The sequence below is a fragment of the Gobio gobio genome (genome assembly GCF_949357685.1).
Source record: "Gobio gobio genome assembly, chromosome: 6".
Taxonomy (NCBI): Eukaryota; Metazoa; Chordata; class Actinopteri; order Cypriniformes; family Gobionidae; genus Gobio; species Gobio gobio.
The window spans coordinates 20,041,153-20,060,055 of NC_137102.1; the positions used below are offsets into that span (position 1 = coordinate 20,041,153).

General features: G+C 39.6%; 1 protein-coding gene across 1 annotated transcript in view; it reads right to left on the minus strand.

Annotated features, from left to right (window-relative positions):
* kcnt2a (potassium channel, subfamily T, member 2a) overlaps positions 1–18,903 on the minus strand; it is a gene marked incomplete at both ends in the record, with an annotated part of 54,945 nt that overhangs the window by 19,024 nt on the left and 17,018 nt on the right. The window contains 9 exons of the mRNA XM_079820429.1: positions 136–308; positions 2,246–2,351; positions 2,468–2,678; positions 4,204–4,409; positions 4,576–4,725; positions 5,246–5,354; positions 5,484–5,592; positions 5,771–5,834; positions 8,435–8,571. Of these exons, the coding sequence (XP_079676555.1) occupies positions 136–308; positions 2,246–2,351; positions 2,468–2,678; positions 4,204–4,409; positions 4,576–4,725; positions 5,246–5,354; positions 5,484–5,592; positions 5,771–5,834; positions 8,435–8,571 (1,265 nt within the window). The remainder of the gene's footprint in view (positions 1–135; positions 309–2,245; positions 2,352–2,467; positions 2,679–4,203; positions 4,410–4,575; positions 4,726–5,245; positions 5,355–5,483; positions 5,593–5,770; positions 5,835–8,434; positions 8,572–18,903) is intronic.

Here is an 18,903-nt window from a genome sequence, read left to right on the forward strand (position 1 = left end):
CAGAGAAACACAACATTATGCAGACATCTCTTATTACAAAGACAGGATATGTGCAAGTCATCATAACTACAAGACATTGGCAATAGCTCAATGAACAAGGTAAAAGAGAGTGATGTGCAAAATAAGGATTTTTACTTATGTTCCAAGAGCAGCACGATGGGCCACAGTTCATTCTGTGGTCTGTATGAGGCTCGTAACGGGAGGATGAAGTTGTACAGGCTATTTCCTGCTGTCTCAGCAGACACAATGATGAGCTTATTCTTCAAACTGTACGCTTTGACATCTTCAATGTCTTTGTGGTCGCAAGTCTTAGACAAAAACTGACATCACAAAAAAAAAGGATTGAGCAATGTAATATTACAATTCAACATTAAACCAGTGACACTTCATAATGATAATTCATAAAACACACTAAAGATCAAAAAATTATTTAATGTTATTGAAGGAAGTCTTGTATGCTCACCAAGGCTGCGTTTATTTAATCAAAAATACAGTAAAACATAACTGTTTTCTCTTTGAATATATTTTAAAATGTAATTTATTCCTCTGATGGCAAAGCTGAATTTTCAGCATCATTACTCCAGGCTTCAGTGTATCACGACCCTTCAGAAAACATTCTAATATGCTGATTTGCTGCTCAAGAAACATTTTTTATTATTATCAATGTTGACAAGGTTTTATTTTATTTTTGCTCTAAAATTTTTTACATTTTTTGATGAATAGAAAGTTCAAAAGAACAGCATTTATTTGAAATAAAAATCTTTGTAACATTATAAAAGTAATTACTGTCACTTTTGATCAATTTAATGAATCCTTGCTAAATAAAAATAATAAATTCTTTAAGAAAAAAAACTTTTTTGAACAGTAGTGTATTTCTGCAACATAATTTTAGACAATTATTTTTTACTTGCATCATTTTTACTTGCAATTATTGTGCAACATAAATATCAGTTTAAACTTAAATACCTGAAGGAACACAAACATACTGTATGCTTATGCATATACACCGATCAGACATAACATTATGACCTAATAATGTGTTGGTCCCCCTTTTGCTGCCAAAACAGCCCTGACCCGTCGAGGCATGTACTCCACTAGACCCCTGAAGTTGTGCTGTGGTAACTGGCACCAAGATGTTAGCATCAGATCCTTTAAGTCCTGTAACTTGCCAGGTGGGGCCTCCATGGATCAGACTTGTTTGTTCAGCACATCCCACAGATGCTCGATTGGATTAAGATCTGAGGAATTTGGAAGCCAAATCAACACCTCAAACTCGTTGTGCTCCTTAAACCATTCCTGGACCATTTTTGCTTTGTGACAGGGCACATTATCCTGCTGAAAGAGGCCACAGCCACCAGGGAATACCGTTTCCATGAAAGGGTGTACATGGTCTGAAACAATGCTTAGGTAGGTGGTACGTGTCAAAGTAACATCCACATGGATGGCAGGACCCAAGGTTTTCCAGCAGAACATTGCCCAAAGCATCACACTGCCTTCTTCCCATAGTGCATCCTGGTGCCATGTGTTCCCCAGGTAAGCAACGCACACACACCCGACCATTCATGTGATGTGCGATTCATCAGACCAGGCCACCTTCTTCCATTGCTCCGTGGTCCAGTTCTGATGCTCACGTGCCCATTGTTGGCACTGGACAGGGGTCAGCATGGGCAGCCTGACTGGTCTGCGGCTATGCAGCCCCATACGCAACAAACTGCGATGCACTGTGTATTCTGACACCTTTCTATCAGAACCAGCATTTACTTCTTGGGCAATCTGAGCTACAGTAGCTCGTCTGTTTGATCCGACCACACGGGCCAGCCATCGCTCCCCACATGCATCAATGAGCCATCATTGGCCACTGATGACCCTGTTGCCAGTTCCTTACTGTTCCTTCCTTGGACCACTTCTGATTGATACTGACCACTGCAGACCGGGAACACCCCACAAGAGCTGCAGTTTTGGAGATGCTCTGACCCAGTCGTCTAGCCATCACAATTTGGCCCTTATCAAACTCGCTCAAATCCTTACGCTTGCCCATTGTTCCTGCTTCTAACACATCAACTTTGAGGACAAAATGTTCACTTGCTGCCTAATATATCCCACCCACTAACAGGTGCCATGATAAAGAGATAATCAGTGTTATTCACTTCACCTGTCAGTGGTTATAATGTTATGCTTGATCGGTGTATCTGTACTGTAAACTGTTCATATTATTGCCCACCAAAATGTAATCAAGACATATTACCTTTTCCAGCTGCATACAACATTTGGGCGTTTTCTCTTTCCGTAAATGGCAAAGTATCAGTGAGCTTCCGATGTAGGGTAAATTTGGGGGATATCCCTTAACGTATCTACAAAAAAAGAGCAGCTAACTTGACATGATGGCATTTCTGTGATGACATTTAATCCAACTAAAAACAACTTTCATGAACAGATGATTTTCTCTCTCAGGTAAAGAACACATTACCCATCGCTGCATTTATCTCCACTGAAGGGCTGACATGGACTCTGTGACTGATCGCTGAGCAGATTGCCATTCTGAAAGGGAGGTGAATCAGGCACTTCTAGAACAGGAACCATGTTTGATCTTCTGGGCTCAGATATATGTGTTTCAGTTGAGAGAGATGGACCTAAACTGGATGGAATGCTTATTTCCTGCATATCTATGGCCATGGGACCTTTAGGAAATACAAACAAAAACAACATTACATTATCTTTGTCAACCACGTTTTTGCAGAGGGGAAGATTATGGTGCTTTTTTTTGGTCATTTTGTAAGTTTACACACCCAGTCCCTATTCAATTTCATAATATGGAAAAAAGAGCAGGCAAAATACACTTCAAACATTCACCTTTTGTGTTTTATGGAAGAACATTTTTAATTTTATGGTGAACTTTTTAAAAACTTAACACATAGTACATACACATCTGTTCAAAAGTTATAGTAAAGTTCTGTAAATGGGTATAGTACAATTCTGGTAACTTTACAATAAGGTTCAATTGGGTTAATGTATTAACTAACATTAAGTAACAATGAGCAATACATTTGTTACAGTATTCCTTCATTTTTGTTAATGTTAGTTAATAAAAACTGTTCATTGTTAGTTCCATTTAGCTCAGGTCCATTAAATAACATTAACCTTTTCAATTTTAGTTTTTAGTAATGTATTAGTAATTTTGAAATTAACATAAACTAAGATCAATAAATGCTTTAAATGTATTTTTCATTGTTAGTTCATGTTAACTAATGTTAACAAATGGAACCTTATTGTAAAGTGTTACCAAAATTATTTTTATTTAGAAAGAAATTAATACTTTTATTGAGCAACGATGCATTAAAGGGTTAGTTCACCCAAAAATGAAACTTCTGTCACCATTTTCTCACCCTCATGTCATTCCAAACTCATAAGACATTCATTCATCTTCGGAACACAAATGAAGATCTTTTTGATGGAATCTGAGAGCTTTCTTTCCCTCCATTGACTTTGACTCCCTCCTTTTAAGCCCCAGAAGGTAGTAAAGACATCATTAAAGTAATCTACGATTCCAGTGGTTTAACCTCAATTACTTAAATTAATCTGAATTAAATGTAATTTCGGGAGGAGTACGCCCATCTAATCTTCCAATTAATACCAAGGTATAAAACCAGCAGCTTACCTCTTCCTGTTGTTAGTTCTTGCAGCATCCCTCCTCCTCTCCTGCTCTTCCTTTTTTATACAATTTTGCCTGTTATAGGGGGGCAATCAGAGCTCGGGTATAATATCCTCTCAGACAGCAAGCCAAATCTGTTTACCACGTTCACTAAGATTATATGGGCACACAAACTTGTGAACTATGGGTTGGTTTGGAACGACATGAGGGTAAGTAGTTAATGACAGAATTTTCATTTTTGGTTTAAATTGATTAAAAGTAACAGTAAAAAAATTTATATTGTTAAAAAAATATCTGTTTCAAATAAATGTTGTTCTTTTGAACTTTTTATCAGCAAAAAAATCCTAAAATAATATTCATTAAAATAATATTTCACAATATTACTATTTTCACTAATTTTGACCAAAGAAATGCAGCCTTGATGAGCACGAGAGACTTCTTTCAAAAACATAAAAACATCTTACAGATCCTAAACTTTTGAACAGTAGTGTATGGCACTGCTGTGATATGTACAGTATCTTTGTTTGAATTATCATGAGAAGCATTTGTCTGACCCATGCTAGTAATGGCACTGCTTGTTGGGGGTTGAGTCATGGGGCTTTTTTTACACGATGTCTGGATCTTGAAGCAGGAGTTCTCCTCCTTGGTGAGACTGATATAGAAGCACACGTCGTAGGGTTTCATGATGTGCTGAGGACCAGGGTTCAGCAGGATACTCTTAGTGTCCTCAGGGCACACTCCAATAAGACAGATGCCATACCTAGAAATGTGAGCGATATTTACACAAATTATGTTTCTCAAAAAATAGGACATGAATCGAATGAATTGAAGATCCAGAAGAGAGAAATGGCAATTTTTGCAGAATCAAAGGTAATTTTCTCTGTTCTATGACATGTATTGCATTTCTCAAAATTCAACATACTCACTTATTATATGCATTAAAGGAGGCATAAGGGAAGCTCTTTCCCTCATAATCAGAAAAGAAGATGCTTTCTATTAGAACAATGCTGTACACTTCATTTCCTGAGCATTTTCCATAAATCCTGTGCCAGTCTTCAGGAGAGTGTTGACCTTCTCTGCAGAGTTACATACATCATATCATATTGTATATCAATCAAAAAACAAAGGGGGCGAGTAAATAATATAATCTATTTTTGGATTAACTACCCTTTAAAGTCACCATGAAATCAAAATTTCCAATTCTTCTGGTTTTTAATGGAATATTGCGATAATTACCATAAATGATTTGTTAATGCACCTTATAATTTGTTTAATATTAATGTGCCCTCATAATCTTTAATCACAATATCTTCCCTTCTCTATTGCAGCTTCTCTTCTCTGATGAGGTGTTTACTGGTGTGAGGGCAGGACAACCTATCACTCACATGACATCACAGCCATAGCAAACCACAACCATCCAATAATAGGCTATAAACAATTCCAGATGGACCAAATCAAGTCCCGCCCTACAACTTTTCTTGTTTGAGAAGCCGTTTCACTCACACATACTTCCCAAAATGGATGGAAACACTATTTCAACTTCGTTTCATGCTGACTTTAAGGGTTTTTGACATTATGTCAGGCTGGTTTACCCACAGGCCTTGTGAGGTGTGCACCAGCAGGGTGATGAAGGTGGACGTGGCAGGACAGATGCAGTTCTGGGCCAGCATGGCATATTTAAACTCTTCCTCACAAACAATATGATCTAAAGGGGAACATCACATTACCAATTGTGTTAAAAAGAAATGCATTAAAGTGTCCTAGATAATTCTCTGCAATTATTCATGGTTGGAAATGTAATGGAATAAATTAATTGAGACAGATTAAACAATACCTGCAAATTTCACATGAAATTTGTTTTCTGGTTTGAGAATCTGAACAAAAAGAGTACAGTTTGGAGCAAAGTCCTTCACTGCCCAAGCCCTCAGGATGGTCTGGTAATCCTGAAAAGAAAGAAAGAAATTATTAATGGTAGAATATTCATAGTAATTAAATGAAAAAAAGCTATGCAAAATATATTCTATACTGTATGTCCCATCCTTCCATAGCTAACTTAAAGGCAATGCTTTGGATTTTTTAATAATAATTCTTCACTTTTTTTTTAAGCTTAAGAATACATACTGCTGCATTGCGATCAGCCTCACAGCGACAGGTCAGAAGGAAACAAGCCTCAGCATAATTCAGCCTGCATAGAAAGAGATTATATATTGAAATCTGTTTTTTTGTTTTGTACAATTTTCTTACACCATTGCCATTTTTGTTCAATTGTTTTGTGTAAAAAAAAAACACGTGTAAACCTTCCCTAAAGAAAAATTGCTTAATGTTTGCTTTTCCTATAAGCCCAGGAGACTTAGTTGTGATTGTCATATATCTCTCATTTTAGTATCAACAAAATTTCAGATGTTTCTCTTAAAATCCCTTAGGAGATATAAAAGTAGATACAAATGAGACATGATGTTAAAACTGAGAATGTGGTAGAAGAAACAGAACATCTCTTTGTTGTCTTTATGCAATCTTTTTCAAGACTAGAGTCTCTAGCTAAGTAGAAAAATATGAGCACAGTGTGTGATGTTGTTGAGGTCTCTTCTGAAACTTTAGTGGAGACAAATGTGAGACCACTAGTGTCTCTAGGTAAAGAGAAAAGTATGAGCACAGTGTGTGATGTTGCTGAGATCTCTTCTGAATCTTTAGAGATAAATATGGGAGCCTCCGAGTATTTAGCTTAGGAGAAAAGTCTGAGCACATTGTGTGATGTTATTTGAGATCTCTTCTGAAACTTTTAAAGAGAAAAATGTGAAAGTGTTAGAGTTGATGTCTCAGGTGACAAATGTGAGAAGCAGGAGACTCAAGCAAAAGTCTCCATTCGATGTTAAAGTAACCTCATTTCTGTCTAGGGGAAACATTGGAGATGTTAAAGAGATCTCACGAGACGGTCATGGTGTGGAGTTCTTTTAAGGGTTGGGGGACGTTATTTGTCGGACCTTCAGGGAACATTCCGGACATTCTGTCAATGGTTAGGCGACCCTTATTATAGGACGTTCCCTCTACACTACATTCCCATAATGTTTTCAGGACTTTTATGGGACCATCCCAGAATACTATTTTTTGGTCCACAAAAGTTGCTTCTCAAAGATGGATTAATACCAACCCTTCGTGATCCAACTTCATATCCAGAACACGCAAGTACTGCACTTTATAATGTATGTGTTTGCAAATCGCCTTTCTGAATGTGCAAATGTGGCCAAAGTTACCATTGTCTCTTACTGTATTCACAGAGATCAGAGCTTGTTATTTTTAGCCCAAAAATGCTACCACCTGTAGAATTCAGAAGCGCACTTTTATTACTTCTTAAAAATAAAATGAATGACATAGCTCTGATCTCTCAGAATACAGTCAATAACTTTAGCCACTTTAGCCGTCAGGGTGCTAACAAGCACATTCACAAAGGCGATTTGCGTACATTCACAAAAAATGACGTGCGGTACTTACATATTCTGATATGAAGTTAAACAAGCAGTTGGTATTGATCCATCTTTGAGAAGCATTTTGTACAAATCCTGTGTTTTACTGACCCTCATTTGCAAAGCAGCCCAGTGTACATTGATTCACACAAACATGTTCTGAAAGCATTAGTAACAGTACACATGATGGAAGGACCTAAATAGGACCAAAAAATAACATTCTAGGTTGGTCCCCTAAAGGTTCTGCAAAAGTTATGAGAATGTAGTGTAGAGACCACTGCACTGAACAATATATGTTGCAGCGCAGTCCTGAATTAAACGTCCCCATCTGACTAACAGGGAACCATATAAGAACGTTCTGTTAACATCCCAAATATCCTCTTTGTAACGTTGCTATGTGACCATAGAATAACCAAAATAGAACATCCCCCTAAAGTCATATCGGCAACGTTATTATATGACCAACAGAGGACCATGTGGGAACGTTCTGTTAACGTCCCAAATGTCCTCTTTGTAATGTTGCTATGTAACCATAAAATAACCAAAATGGAATGTCCTCCTTAAGTCATATAAGGAACCTTGAACTGCAGCACTTTCATAACCAAACAAGGACATTTAGGAACGTCCCTAATGCTCTATAAAGGTTCAGGATTTTCATCACCTTTAGAGAACTTTTAGGGAATTTTGTGCAAGGTCGTGAGAGTGTCCCCTCCTACATGGGAGGATCTTATGCATACTTTGTTGTCAAGCTAATACTGTTAAATTGGAAGCTATAGGGAGAGGGTGCCAGTTAGTTTTTTCTAACTTATTGAAGTTTATTCCTGTTTTTTTGTTAGTAAGTAGTTATATTAGTTAATAAAATTATATTATTCATATCTCATGTTAGTTTACGGCACATTAAGCAATGTTGACATTAACTGAGATTATTAAATGCTTTATAAGTATTGCTCGTTAGTTCACGTTAACAAATGAAACCTTATTGTAAAGTGTTACAGATTTGTCTAAATATCTTACACAAATTTGCTTCTCAATCAAATGTATCTAAAAAAATATATAGATATTCTTTTTGATGATGTTTAAATACTTTATAGCAAAAATTTGGCATTTTAAATTCTGTTCCATGTAAATGTGATTCCCAGTGAAAATTAGATTTCACAACGATCAAGTTTGAAATACTTTGCAGTTTGCTAACTCAACAAAATCTTTTAGGATATAATTTATGCCCGTTTTTAACTCAGTGTGATAAGCCAGAAGTCATGATATCTTTCTATGAAAGTAGTTTTACAGCTGATACCGAATGTAGATGTGGGATGTGTGAACTCACTGTGCTCTGACCAAATCTTGGTCTTTGAGAGCAGAGCCCTGCAGATATATGACTCTATGTGACCACATTGGGATCCGCAGTACACGTCTCACTGCCGCATCCAGCTCTGTTGGGCAAAGAATGATGACATAGTGCTCCTGGAAAACATCAAATAGCCAAAACAAAGGAATTTTGTCAAGACTCTAATTAAAGCAATAACAATCTATTGTCTCTTTCCTGGAAAATTATCTGATCAATACATTTCATATAAACTCACTGAAACCTGCACTGATACAGATCAACAGCTTTTTTGGGGGGTGGTTGGGGGGGCATTGTGACTTTTAATTGAAATTGAATGAGTGAGTAAAGATGACAGAGCTTTCGTTTTTTGGGTGAACTGTACTTACTGCCCTGCTGAAAAATGTAGCATAATCCAACATGAATTTCATGTTATCCCAATCTGGTTAGGACTGGTATAATGCTGGTCTAGTTAGCTGGTGGAAAAGCAAAAAACTGAGCTGCTGTAGCTAGTTCGCCAGCACTCCCGTTTCCCATGCTGGTCCCAGGATGTAAAACATACATTATGCTGGCCACCATCAACGCTGTATTTTTCAGCAGGGTGTACTGACATTACTTAAAGGTGAAGTATGTAGTTTCTGTGATGTAGTCATCTAGCGTAATAAAAAAAAAGAAGCATATTTTGAAAACACCCCTTTCGCGTATCGTGCCTCCCCCAACCATAGTGATAGATTTTGTATGTAATACAAACGTCATCATCTGCTAGGAGAAACTGCTCTTCCAAGCTCTGATGGCAGTGATGTTGAACCTGAGACACATGTTCATGTCCCCAAAAAGAACAAAAAGATTAGACTTGCTCCTATAATTGTCAAGAACAGAAGGACTGAAATTGAAGTTGACAATGAGGAGGAGTATGAGGAGGAAGGCGAAAGACGAACCCACATCGTAAAAAAAACTATTAAGAAATACATTCCCTGTAAGACATACCAGCCAGCTTCACCGGAGCAAGTAGACAAGTGGTCTAAGGAATTACCAGATGTGTACAAACAACCACGAAAAGTATGGCAAGTTCTTCAGCGGTTGCAGAAAATCTATTCCTTACACCCATTAGATGGAGCAATGATACTTAATATCAACATGAGAGACAATGATCAAAAAAACCTCACTGGAAGTGTTGAATCCAGGGTAGGTGAGTCTCAAGAGAACATTGAGGCTGGCTGGGAAGCTGTAAAAACCTTCTTGTTCGAACTGAAACCTGCAGAGATTAATTGGGCTAAAATTACCTTATGCATGCAGAAAACAGGAGAAACTGTTACAGAGTTTGAAGAACGCTTCACACAAACCTGGTTGGAACACTCCGGTGTAAATGACAGTGAGGATCTAGACAAGGATACTAGCATGCCTCTGAAAACTGCATTTGTGAATGGACTGAAACCTGAAATCTCAAAAGCCCTAAAAATCCGATATGACGACTGGGACAGTGTTGGAACAGCTTTCAATCAGCTTGTTGAGTGGTCAGCAAAAATTGAAAGGACACATGAGGTCAAACTAAGAACTCTGCAATCTGGATCTTACCAAGAGGTTTTAGCAGCATACTGAAGAACAAAAGCACACCCTTCTAAATCAAACTCCAGGAGAACATAGCAGACAACCAAATGGCAAAGAAAACAGGTTTTGCAGTTCCTGTCAGAAAATAGGCCATTCAGAGGTAAAATGCTGGTCACTTGGAAAGGGTCGTCCTCCGCCTTATTTTCAGAAAAATAGGGAATTACTTTCTAAAAGCAAAGATCAGCGCGTATTTACAGGTAAAGCTCTCAGTGAGCTGACTGCATTGTTCATGCAAGGCCTTCAACTATTAACTTCACTTGCGAGCGGGCTAGCAGCCTCTTAGCAATGAGTTTAATAGTAAAACATCCAAATTGCAATGCTCCTGTTTGTTTTCTCATGAATAAACACAGAACACAACACTATCTGCCATTTCCAAAAGATCACAACTCCAAAATAAAAGCTTCAAGAGGATTCAAGCATTCAAGAGGATGTTAAGTTTCACCATGAACTCTTATACTGTAATTTTAAGAAGGAACCTGTATACAGCATGTGTACATGATATCTATATTGTGATCAAAAATGATCAAAGGAGGGATTGATAGATTTTGTATGTAAATCTTCTAGGCCAGTTCCTGTTTGTAAAATGAGCACCATTTGTCTTTAATGGCCCTTGGAGCCCATGAGTGATTGGATTAGCATCTATGCATTTGAATGTCACTGTTATGCTGATTGGATCAGTATCGATGGCAGGAACGTTTGGGGTGTGTAAGAACGATCTCCTGTGGGAGGTCCTAACAGTTTCCCTTTGTCTGAAGCCCTTTGTCTTCCCTGTATAAAGTTCTGTCTCAGAACACAGAACGTTGGGTTAAGATTGTTGAAGGGCGGCATGATAACATCGATGCTGAAAGACTGCTACACTACAAACCTTCAATAAATTCTTCTCCCCACAAGAACTCTGGTCAAGCTTACTTATTTTATGTATTGGAGAAATCTAATACATTGGCGAGCCACCCAAACGACTGCTCGGCCAAATACACCAAAATCTAACAATAGACTGTAAAAAATATGGACGACGCGACTTCATTGGCTTCCGCTGAAGTAACTGAAGCCTCCGGAGGTCCGAATATGGTGCTGACATCTTGCGCAGATTTTGGGGCAGAGTCTGTGCAGTAGTGATCTCGGGACTGGAGTCTGCGCAGTAGAGAGCAGCAAGTAGAGGTGCGATATCAAACGATATCAAAAGCCCCAATTCATTATGTTGTTGTGAAATAAACAGTTATGGAAATGTAGAAAATAAAGCTAAAGCTCCAATCTCCTTCTGAAAATCCAGAAAAAAGTCAGTTAGTGCCTCAGCGACAACTTCACTTAGAGAAGCTGTCAATCTCAGCTGTCAATCATGACGTCACACCTCCCGTTTGTACAGTATCAAACAACTAACTAAAACTAAACTTATTTAAAAAACGAACGCTTGAAATGAAATCATCGTGATAAAAACTGCCTACAATGACAGAAACCAACTTTTGGAAATAATTATTTGAAGTGTAATTTGATTGTTTAGTTTGTTTCGCGCCCATTAGAAAACACGGAGGGGCAGGGGTTATGAGCTATACTGGGACCAGCCACCTGGGGGCGATCAAGGCCCGGAGGCTTCAGTTTCTGAGAGGAGTGCTACAGGCTTGCCCCCAACTCAAACAACACCATGCAGCTCTTACGGGTGCTTGTGAAGGCATGTCTCAACAGGTAAAAGTGGGCTATTTTCAATAAAATGTACAAGATATTATTAATACTTTTAGCTGTGTTGCCATGTGTAATGAGTAAGCAACGGAGTAGGCTAACATTCGGTCTGGAGTGAACATGAGCGCCTCGCTTATAAAATCCATTCAACATATCTGCACCAGGAAATTTTTGACACTTGACACATCAAAATAAACAATATAACTAACTGCAGCGCTTGCACTTCTGCAACATAAGCAGAATGTATTTTCACATGTAACGGGTCAGTCTTGATCCCACACCAGCTAAACTTTGGCTCCACCTGATACAGTAGCCATGCCTTAAATTCTCTCTATAGGTTGAGCTGGAAAGAGACTGACAGATCATCACAGATTTTGATGGTTCCCAGGGGGCTCAATGATTGCACTTTATGGGGAGAATGGCATTAACGGAACAGTCTAGTTATTGGGGCGTGGTCTATAGAGCATACACAGAGAAAGTTTGATGGAGTTATGCCGCCTGGTTTGATCGATTTGACAGAGTGTGTTCATTAGGGGTGGGAAAAAAAATCAATATTGCAATATATTGTTGTGCTCTCTGTCGCAATAAATAATCGATACACTAACGCCCAATATCGATATTTTATTACAACACAAAATGATTAATTTACCCGTTGTCAGTGTCACTGTCACTACCCAATATCTACCATTCTGTTTGCGGGGGGCGCTGGTCGAGTAAATAGGGGTAAAGTGGCGCAAACAGCGGCCGGTGAAGAACACAAGTTAACTAACAACAACAGAGAATTGCAGAAAAAAAGAGAAGCGAGAAGAATGGCGGAAAACAATAAAAAACTAATCAAAGACCCACCCGCTAGTTTCCACTCTAAAGTGTGGAGACACTTCGGGTTTTACGAGACAGTCGACGGAAAGGCACTGGATAAAGACTATGCAATCTGCAAGAACTGCTTTGCAAAGATAAAATATAACAGCAACACTACGAATCTGCAAATGCACCTCGTTCGCTATCACGGCGAACTACTCTCAGGTGATAATGAGGGCAAACCAAGTCAGCCGACAATCACTACTGCGTTCAAAGCAAAGCTCCCCTTTGGGTCGCCGAGGGCACAGAGTATCACTAAGTCCATCGCCGAATTTATTTGCAAGGACCTTCGCCCTTACAGCGTGGTCGAGAATGATGGATTTTGCAGAATGTTGACAACACTGGAACCGAGATACGAGATACCGAGTCGTCGGCACTTTACAGACAAAGTCATCCCTGCATTGTATGCAGATACCAGAGCCAAAGTGGAGGGTGCGCTCCGGTCTGCTAAACGAGTTGCACTAACCTGTGATGGTTGGACGTCAAGGCAGAATATGCCTTGATGTGTCCACTGTTTACAGCAACTTACTACTGACGTTTCAGTATTATGGTTTACACATGTTAATGTTCATGTTGTTTTGTAATGTTCATGCACTTTTATCTGTCTAGATGTACAGTGTTTACATTTAAGACCAGGAGGCAGTGAGTTATTATGCAAATGCATATTTCTTTGCACAATATTGGAAATGTTGGCATTAATAAATGCATAAAATTTCCTTATTCCTTCTTTTTCTTTTCAGTCACATATATCGTGATATATCGTTGATGAAATTTCTTCCAATATATGGAATATCGTAGATATCGCGAATCGTGATATTATCATATTGTGGACCACATATCGCCACAGAATTGAATCGTGAGGTACCTGTATCGTCCCACCCCTAGTGTTCATATACCAAACCACTACTGTTTAAATGTGGCTGCAAATTACCACCCATTAAAGAAATATACGTCTCTGACCGGACGTCTTGTGACTGCTCATTTTCCACCAGAACATAAGATAGTCTTCATTACAAGTGGTCCTTCGAGCCGGAGGAGGAGCTGTCACAAGTAAGATGTATCAAAGTGATCCTGACACCAGACCTGAATCCCCTGAGCCCACTGTCAGACCCCGGCGATCAGTGCGTTTACCTAGTTATCTATCAGACTTTGATGTCACCGGATACCACCCAAGGCTACAGTCACAGTACAGAGCAGACACTTCTTCTCCTGAACTGAGTGACGATTCTGGGCCACCAGGAGCAGCCTCACTCAACATAGCTGCCACCTACCATGAACACAGACAAAGTCCTCAGCATTGGCAGCCACCTGAATGGAGCCCTATCAGGGAAGATGAACAGCAGCATAAATTCTCCACTCCACATTCTGAGTTGTCATCAGTGGTCTTAGCAGAGTTTCAGCAGCTTAAAAAGGAGAATGAGGAACTGCGGTATTTTGCAAATGCGCAGATGAGACGGTTAGAAAAAAGGAATGATGCTCAGCACAGATGAAACAGCTAGTGGCAAGCAAACAGCCAAGTCATAATCTAGCAGGTATGTCCTTCCCAATTCCTCAGCCTCGTCTTCATCCCCCTCAGCCTCGTCTTCATCCCCCACAAAGGGATAAAGAAGCTAAACCTGTACCCTTACCTCGATCGAAACTGCTTAAAATTGTGAGTGGTGGTGCAGATGATCATGGTAGACATGACTTCCTTTCCGACCTAGATCAGAGGCTTAAGAGGCTTGAGATGACTTCACAGCAGACCTATTCCAGTCCTATCTCACCTCAACAGTCTTCCCCCCAGAGACCCTCACACTACAGCAGAACAGATGACAGCAGAGGTGTCAATCGTCACACAGAGCAACGTATCCCTCCCAGCCAAGAGAGCACTTACCGTGGACCAGCTCCAACCATCCCAAACTTTGTAAAGCCAGACCCAAGAGAGTTTTCTCGGTTACGAATCGCGTTGGAGAATATTCTACCGGCTGATGCCACTGAGAGATTCAAGTTTCAGATACTTGTCGACCACCTAAAATTGGAAGAAGCTCTGCTTATAGCAGATTCTTACAACAACTCCTTGTATCCCTTCTCAGATACTATGGAAGCACTTAATCAGCAGTATGGACAACCTCACCAGCTGGCCCTTCAGAGAATCGCAGAACTTATGGATGCCTCGAACATCATCAGTGGAGATGTGAAAGCTTTTAGGATGTTTGCATTAAGAGTTCGCTCATTAGTCAGTATGCTTCAGCAGCTGGGCAAGAAGGGTTATGTTGAATTGGAATGCGGATCCCATGTTTCAAGGTTATTGTGTAAGCTTCCACATGATCTGCAGACAAGCTTCAGAAGGTTTATCTATCCACATCAAGTATCTATCCCTACATTACTGGATTTCTCAGACTGGCTAGAGTTCGAGCTGCAGGTCCAAGAAGATAATTCCAGGTTCTCTCTTTCCACGAGTAAGCCAGTAGCCATGAGCAGAAAGGGACAAAGTAAGGATTTCAAACGTCCAACCAACCCAACAAGTATATTCCTTGGTACAGAGAAATGCACTGTCTCAAGATCCATGCCAGTGAAAGATACTGAGTCTAAGTCCAGAGAGAGAAACATCTTCTGTCCATATTGTGATGGACATGATCACTACTTGAATGGCTGTTCTCATTTCAGTCAGTTGAACAAAGATAAGAAAGTGGAATGGATTCAAACAAACCATCGCTGTTGGCGTTGTGGACGAGGGCACCAAGCGGCAAGATGTAATCTCAGAACTCTTTGCAAGATCTGTAACAGCAGGCACTTGTTTGTCCTCCATGAGGTTAATAATCGGCCCACCACAAAGACAAATGACTCTCCTGATCCTGGAATCTCTGAGAGCTGCCTAGTGAGCACTACCACAGAGACTTTGTATCTAGATCGACCCACTGGCAGTCGCCAAGTTTTGTTAAAGCTTTGTAAGGTGCTCTTGAGAAATGGAGATCATTGCTTGGAAACTTACGCCATACTAGATGATGGGTCCGAACGTACAATACTCCTTCACTCGGCAGTTCAACAGCTTAAGTTGATGGGTCAGCCTGAAGAATTAGTTTTACGTACAGTACGTCAAGACCGCCACAATCTACAAGGGGCTACTGTGGCTTTTACTGTATCACCTGCCTTCCAACCTGAGATTTCCTTCAAGATTCACAAGGCCTTTACCGCTGAACCACTCGGACTGGCTGAACATACACATCCAATCAGTGAGTTACAGAACAAGTATCAGCATCTTCAGGGATTACCGCTGCAACAGATTGATTCCGTACAGCCACTCCTCCTCATAGGTTCTGACTATCCACACCTCATTACACCGGTTGAACCAGTTCGTCTAGGCCCTCCAAATGGACCTGCTGCCATTAGGACCCGACTGGGTTGGACATTGCAGGGTCCCACTCAAGAAATTAAGCATTGCCTCTCAGAACAACAGTGTCTCTTCACTTCTACTTTTACTTCCTTTTCCCCTATCAACCTGTATAAGCAAGTGGAGAGATTATGGCAATTAGATGTACTTCCGTATCGCAGTGAGAAACTCATTACTCGATCCAAGCAAGATCAAGAGGCTATTGCATTACTTGAGTCAAAGACGACTAGAGTTATGGTAGATGGAGTTGCTCGATATGCCACTCCATTGCTTCGAGTGAAGAACATGCCCATACTGCAAGCTCCAAATGATAGTACCCTGCCTTGTCTCAGAGGAATAGAAAGAAGGTTAGCCAAAGATCCAACTCAAGCAGCATCTTACAGGGCTGAGATGAAAAGGTTGGAGGAGGAAGGATATGCTTCAGTGATATCTCCAGAACATGTGAAACAGACAACTGAATCATGGTATATCCCACACCATATGACTCAGCACCAGAGGTGTCAAGTAACGAAGTACAAATACTTCGTTACCTTACTTAAGTAGAAATTTTGAGTATCTATACTTTACTGGAGTAATTATTTTTCAGCCTACTTTTTACTTCTACTCCTTACATTTTCAAGCAATTATCTGTACTTTCTACTCCTTACATTTTAAAAATAGCCTCGTTACTCCTATTTCGGCATGTTTTCATTCCGGCTTGTCATAAAATAAAAAAAACTATCCAGATAAATCGCGCCATCCGGACAGAGTGAATTTGATTGTGGTTGGATGAGAAGGATAAACACAAACCATTCCGACACCCTATTGGGTTGTAGGCTATCAATCACGCCTGCACCTGCACAAATCACACACCATGCTGCCAGATAGGGCGGGTTCTCGCCGACGAGCACGTACTTTCAGCCAATCAGCGATCAGCAGGCAGACGTGCTCAGCCTCATTCATGACTTTAGCCGGGTTTTTAGCGCGATGACTCGTCGTAGCTGTATATTCCAGTGAATCAGTGATCGCTATGCCAGTGGCATAAATACACAGTAAGTTGTATCTACAGTAAAGAGTGGGAGAGTGACTCAACTCTCAAACGTGAATTACACCTGTGACTCGAAGACTCTTTATAAATATAACCGAGACTCCTGTCCATCATCATACACACACTTAGGACATCTGCAACTAGCAACCCCGACAGATGCTGAAAGATGTTAAAATCAACGACTAATCCGTTTTGACTGTGCTAAATGTGCATGTGCCATGTACTTCACGAAAGACATACTGTAGTTTTGTCAAAGCAAAGTGCAACACAAGGGTAAGCGCATTGTTGTTATGTATTTGTTGACGGATTATTGTACAGTATCAATGAATTACGCATTTTGACATTGGTGTGTGCATTAACGTGTGAAATGCCTGTTAATTACATAGCTTTTTCCAATCTCTATATTGGGCACTTTTTGCGCGTAAATTGGCTTCTTACTGTTGACATTGAAAATCTTGTGTTTTTCTAAGGGATTGCGGTTTTGACAGTTTCTACCTGGACATATAGTCATATTTGAACCGTTTTACTGGGAATTATTTTTTTTTTTTTAATCATCAATGTTATGCTTTAAGGAGATAAAATGGTAACTTACTTATCAACATTGATTGGTATGGCAATCAAATAATATCACATTATTTTGGCAGTTAAAGTTTTGGGTTTTTTTCTTGGAGTGACTAGTTGCCTATAAGTATTGTAAGAGGTGCAAACTTGTTATCAATAACCAGGCATGTTATCAATAACCATTTTTAAAAAAAAATATAAATGTACATTTGGTGAGGTTTTTGGGCTGGAAATTGTTGACCCAATCTGGCCACACTGATCACACATTCAAAAAATGGTTATTGATAACATGCCTCTGAATTTTGACTTTTTGCACCTTTACAATATTTATAGGCAACTAGTCATCAAATCTTCCACTCCATGAAACACGTTAATGCTCAGTAGTACACAATATGGTTCTTTAATGTATTTGCATTGTCCTAAAATGCGTTCATTTTCAATGGGAATATATGCGGCTGAAACGTGTTGCCAAGTGCATCTAAAAATGTTCAACATTAACTTTTTAATATAACATTATAGTCATTATGGCCTTCAGAAAAATGTTTTTTTGAGGAGGTGGGGTATGCACTGTGGCGCGGCCTAATCTTTTGTCCTTAAAGGGATACTTCACCCAAAAATGAAAATTCTGTCATCATTTACTCACCCTCAAGTTGTTCCAAACCTGTATGAGTTTTTGTTCTGAAGATATTTTGAAGAATGTTTGTAACCAAGCAGATAGAGCAACCATTGACTGCCATAGTAGGGGGAAAATGCTATGGCAGTCAATGGTTGCATATAATCTGCTTGTTACAAAAATTCTTCAATCTTCAGAACAAAGAAACTCATACAGGTTTGGAACAATTTGAGTAAATTATGACAGAATTTTAATTTTTGGGTGAACTACCCCTTTAATGGCATTTTTTCCCGTTACATTACTTTTACTTTTATACTTTAAGTAGTTTTGAAACCAGTTACTTTTACACTTTTACTTGAGTAAAAAGCTTGAGTTGATACTTCAACTTCTACAGAAGTCTTTTTAAACCCCAGTATCTATACTTCTACCTGAGTAATGAATGCGAATACTTTTGACACCTCTGCTCAGCACAATGGAAAGAACAGAGTCATTTTCAACTGTTCCTTTCAGCACAGAGGGAAGAACCTGAATGAACTCCTAATTCCAGGTCCTACATTAGGCCCTACCCTGATGTCTGTTCTGCTGAGGTTCCGTGAGCACACAGTGGCTTTAAGCAGTGACATCAGGGGAATGTTTCACCAGGTGCGTCTACTGCCAGAGGATCGCCCTCTGTTACGCTTCCTGTGGAGAGATCTCAAGAGAGAAGAGCTTCCCCAAGTCTATGAGTGGCAAGTCCTTCCCTTTGGGACGACATGCAGTCC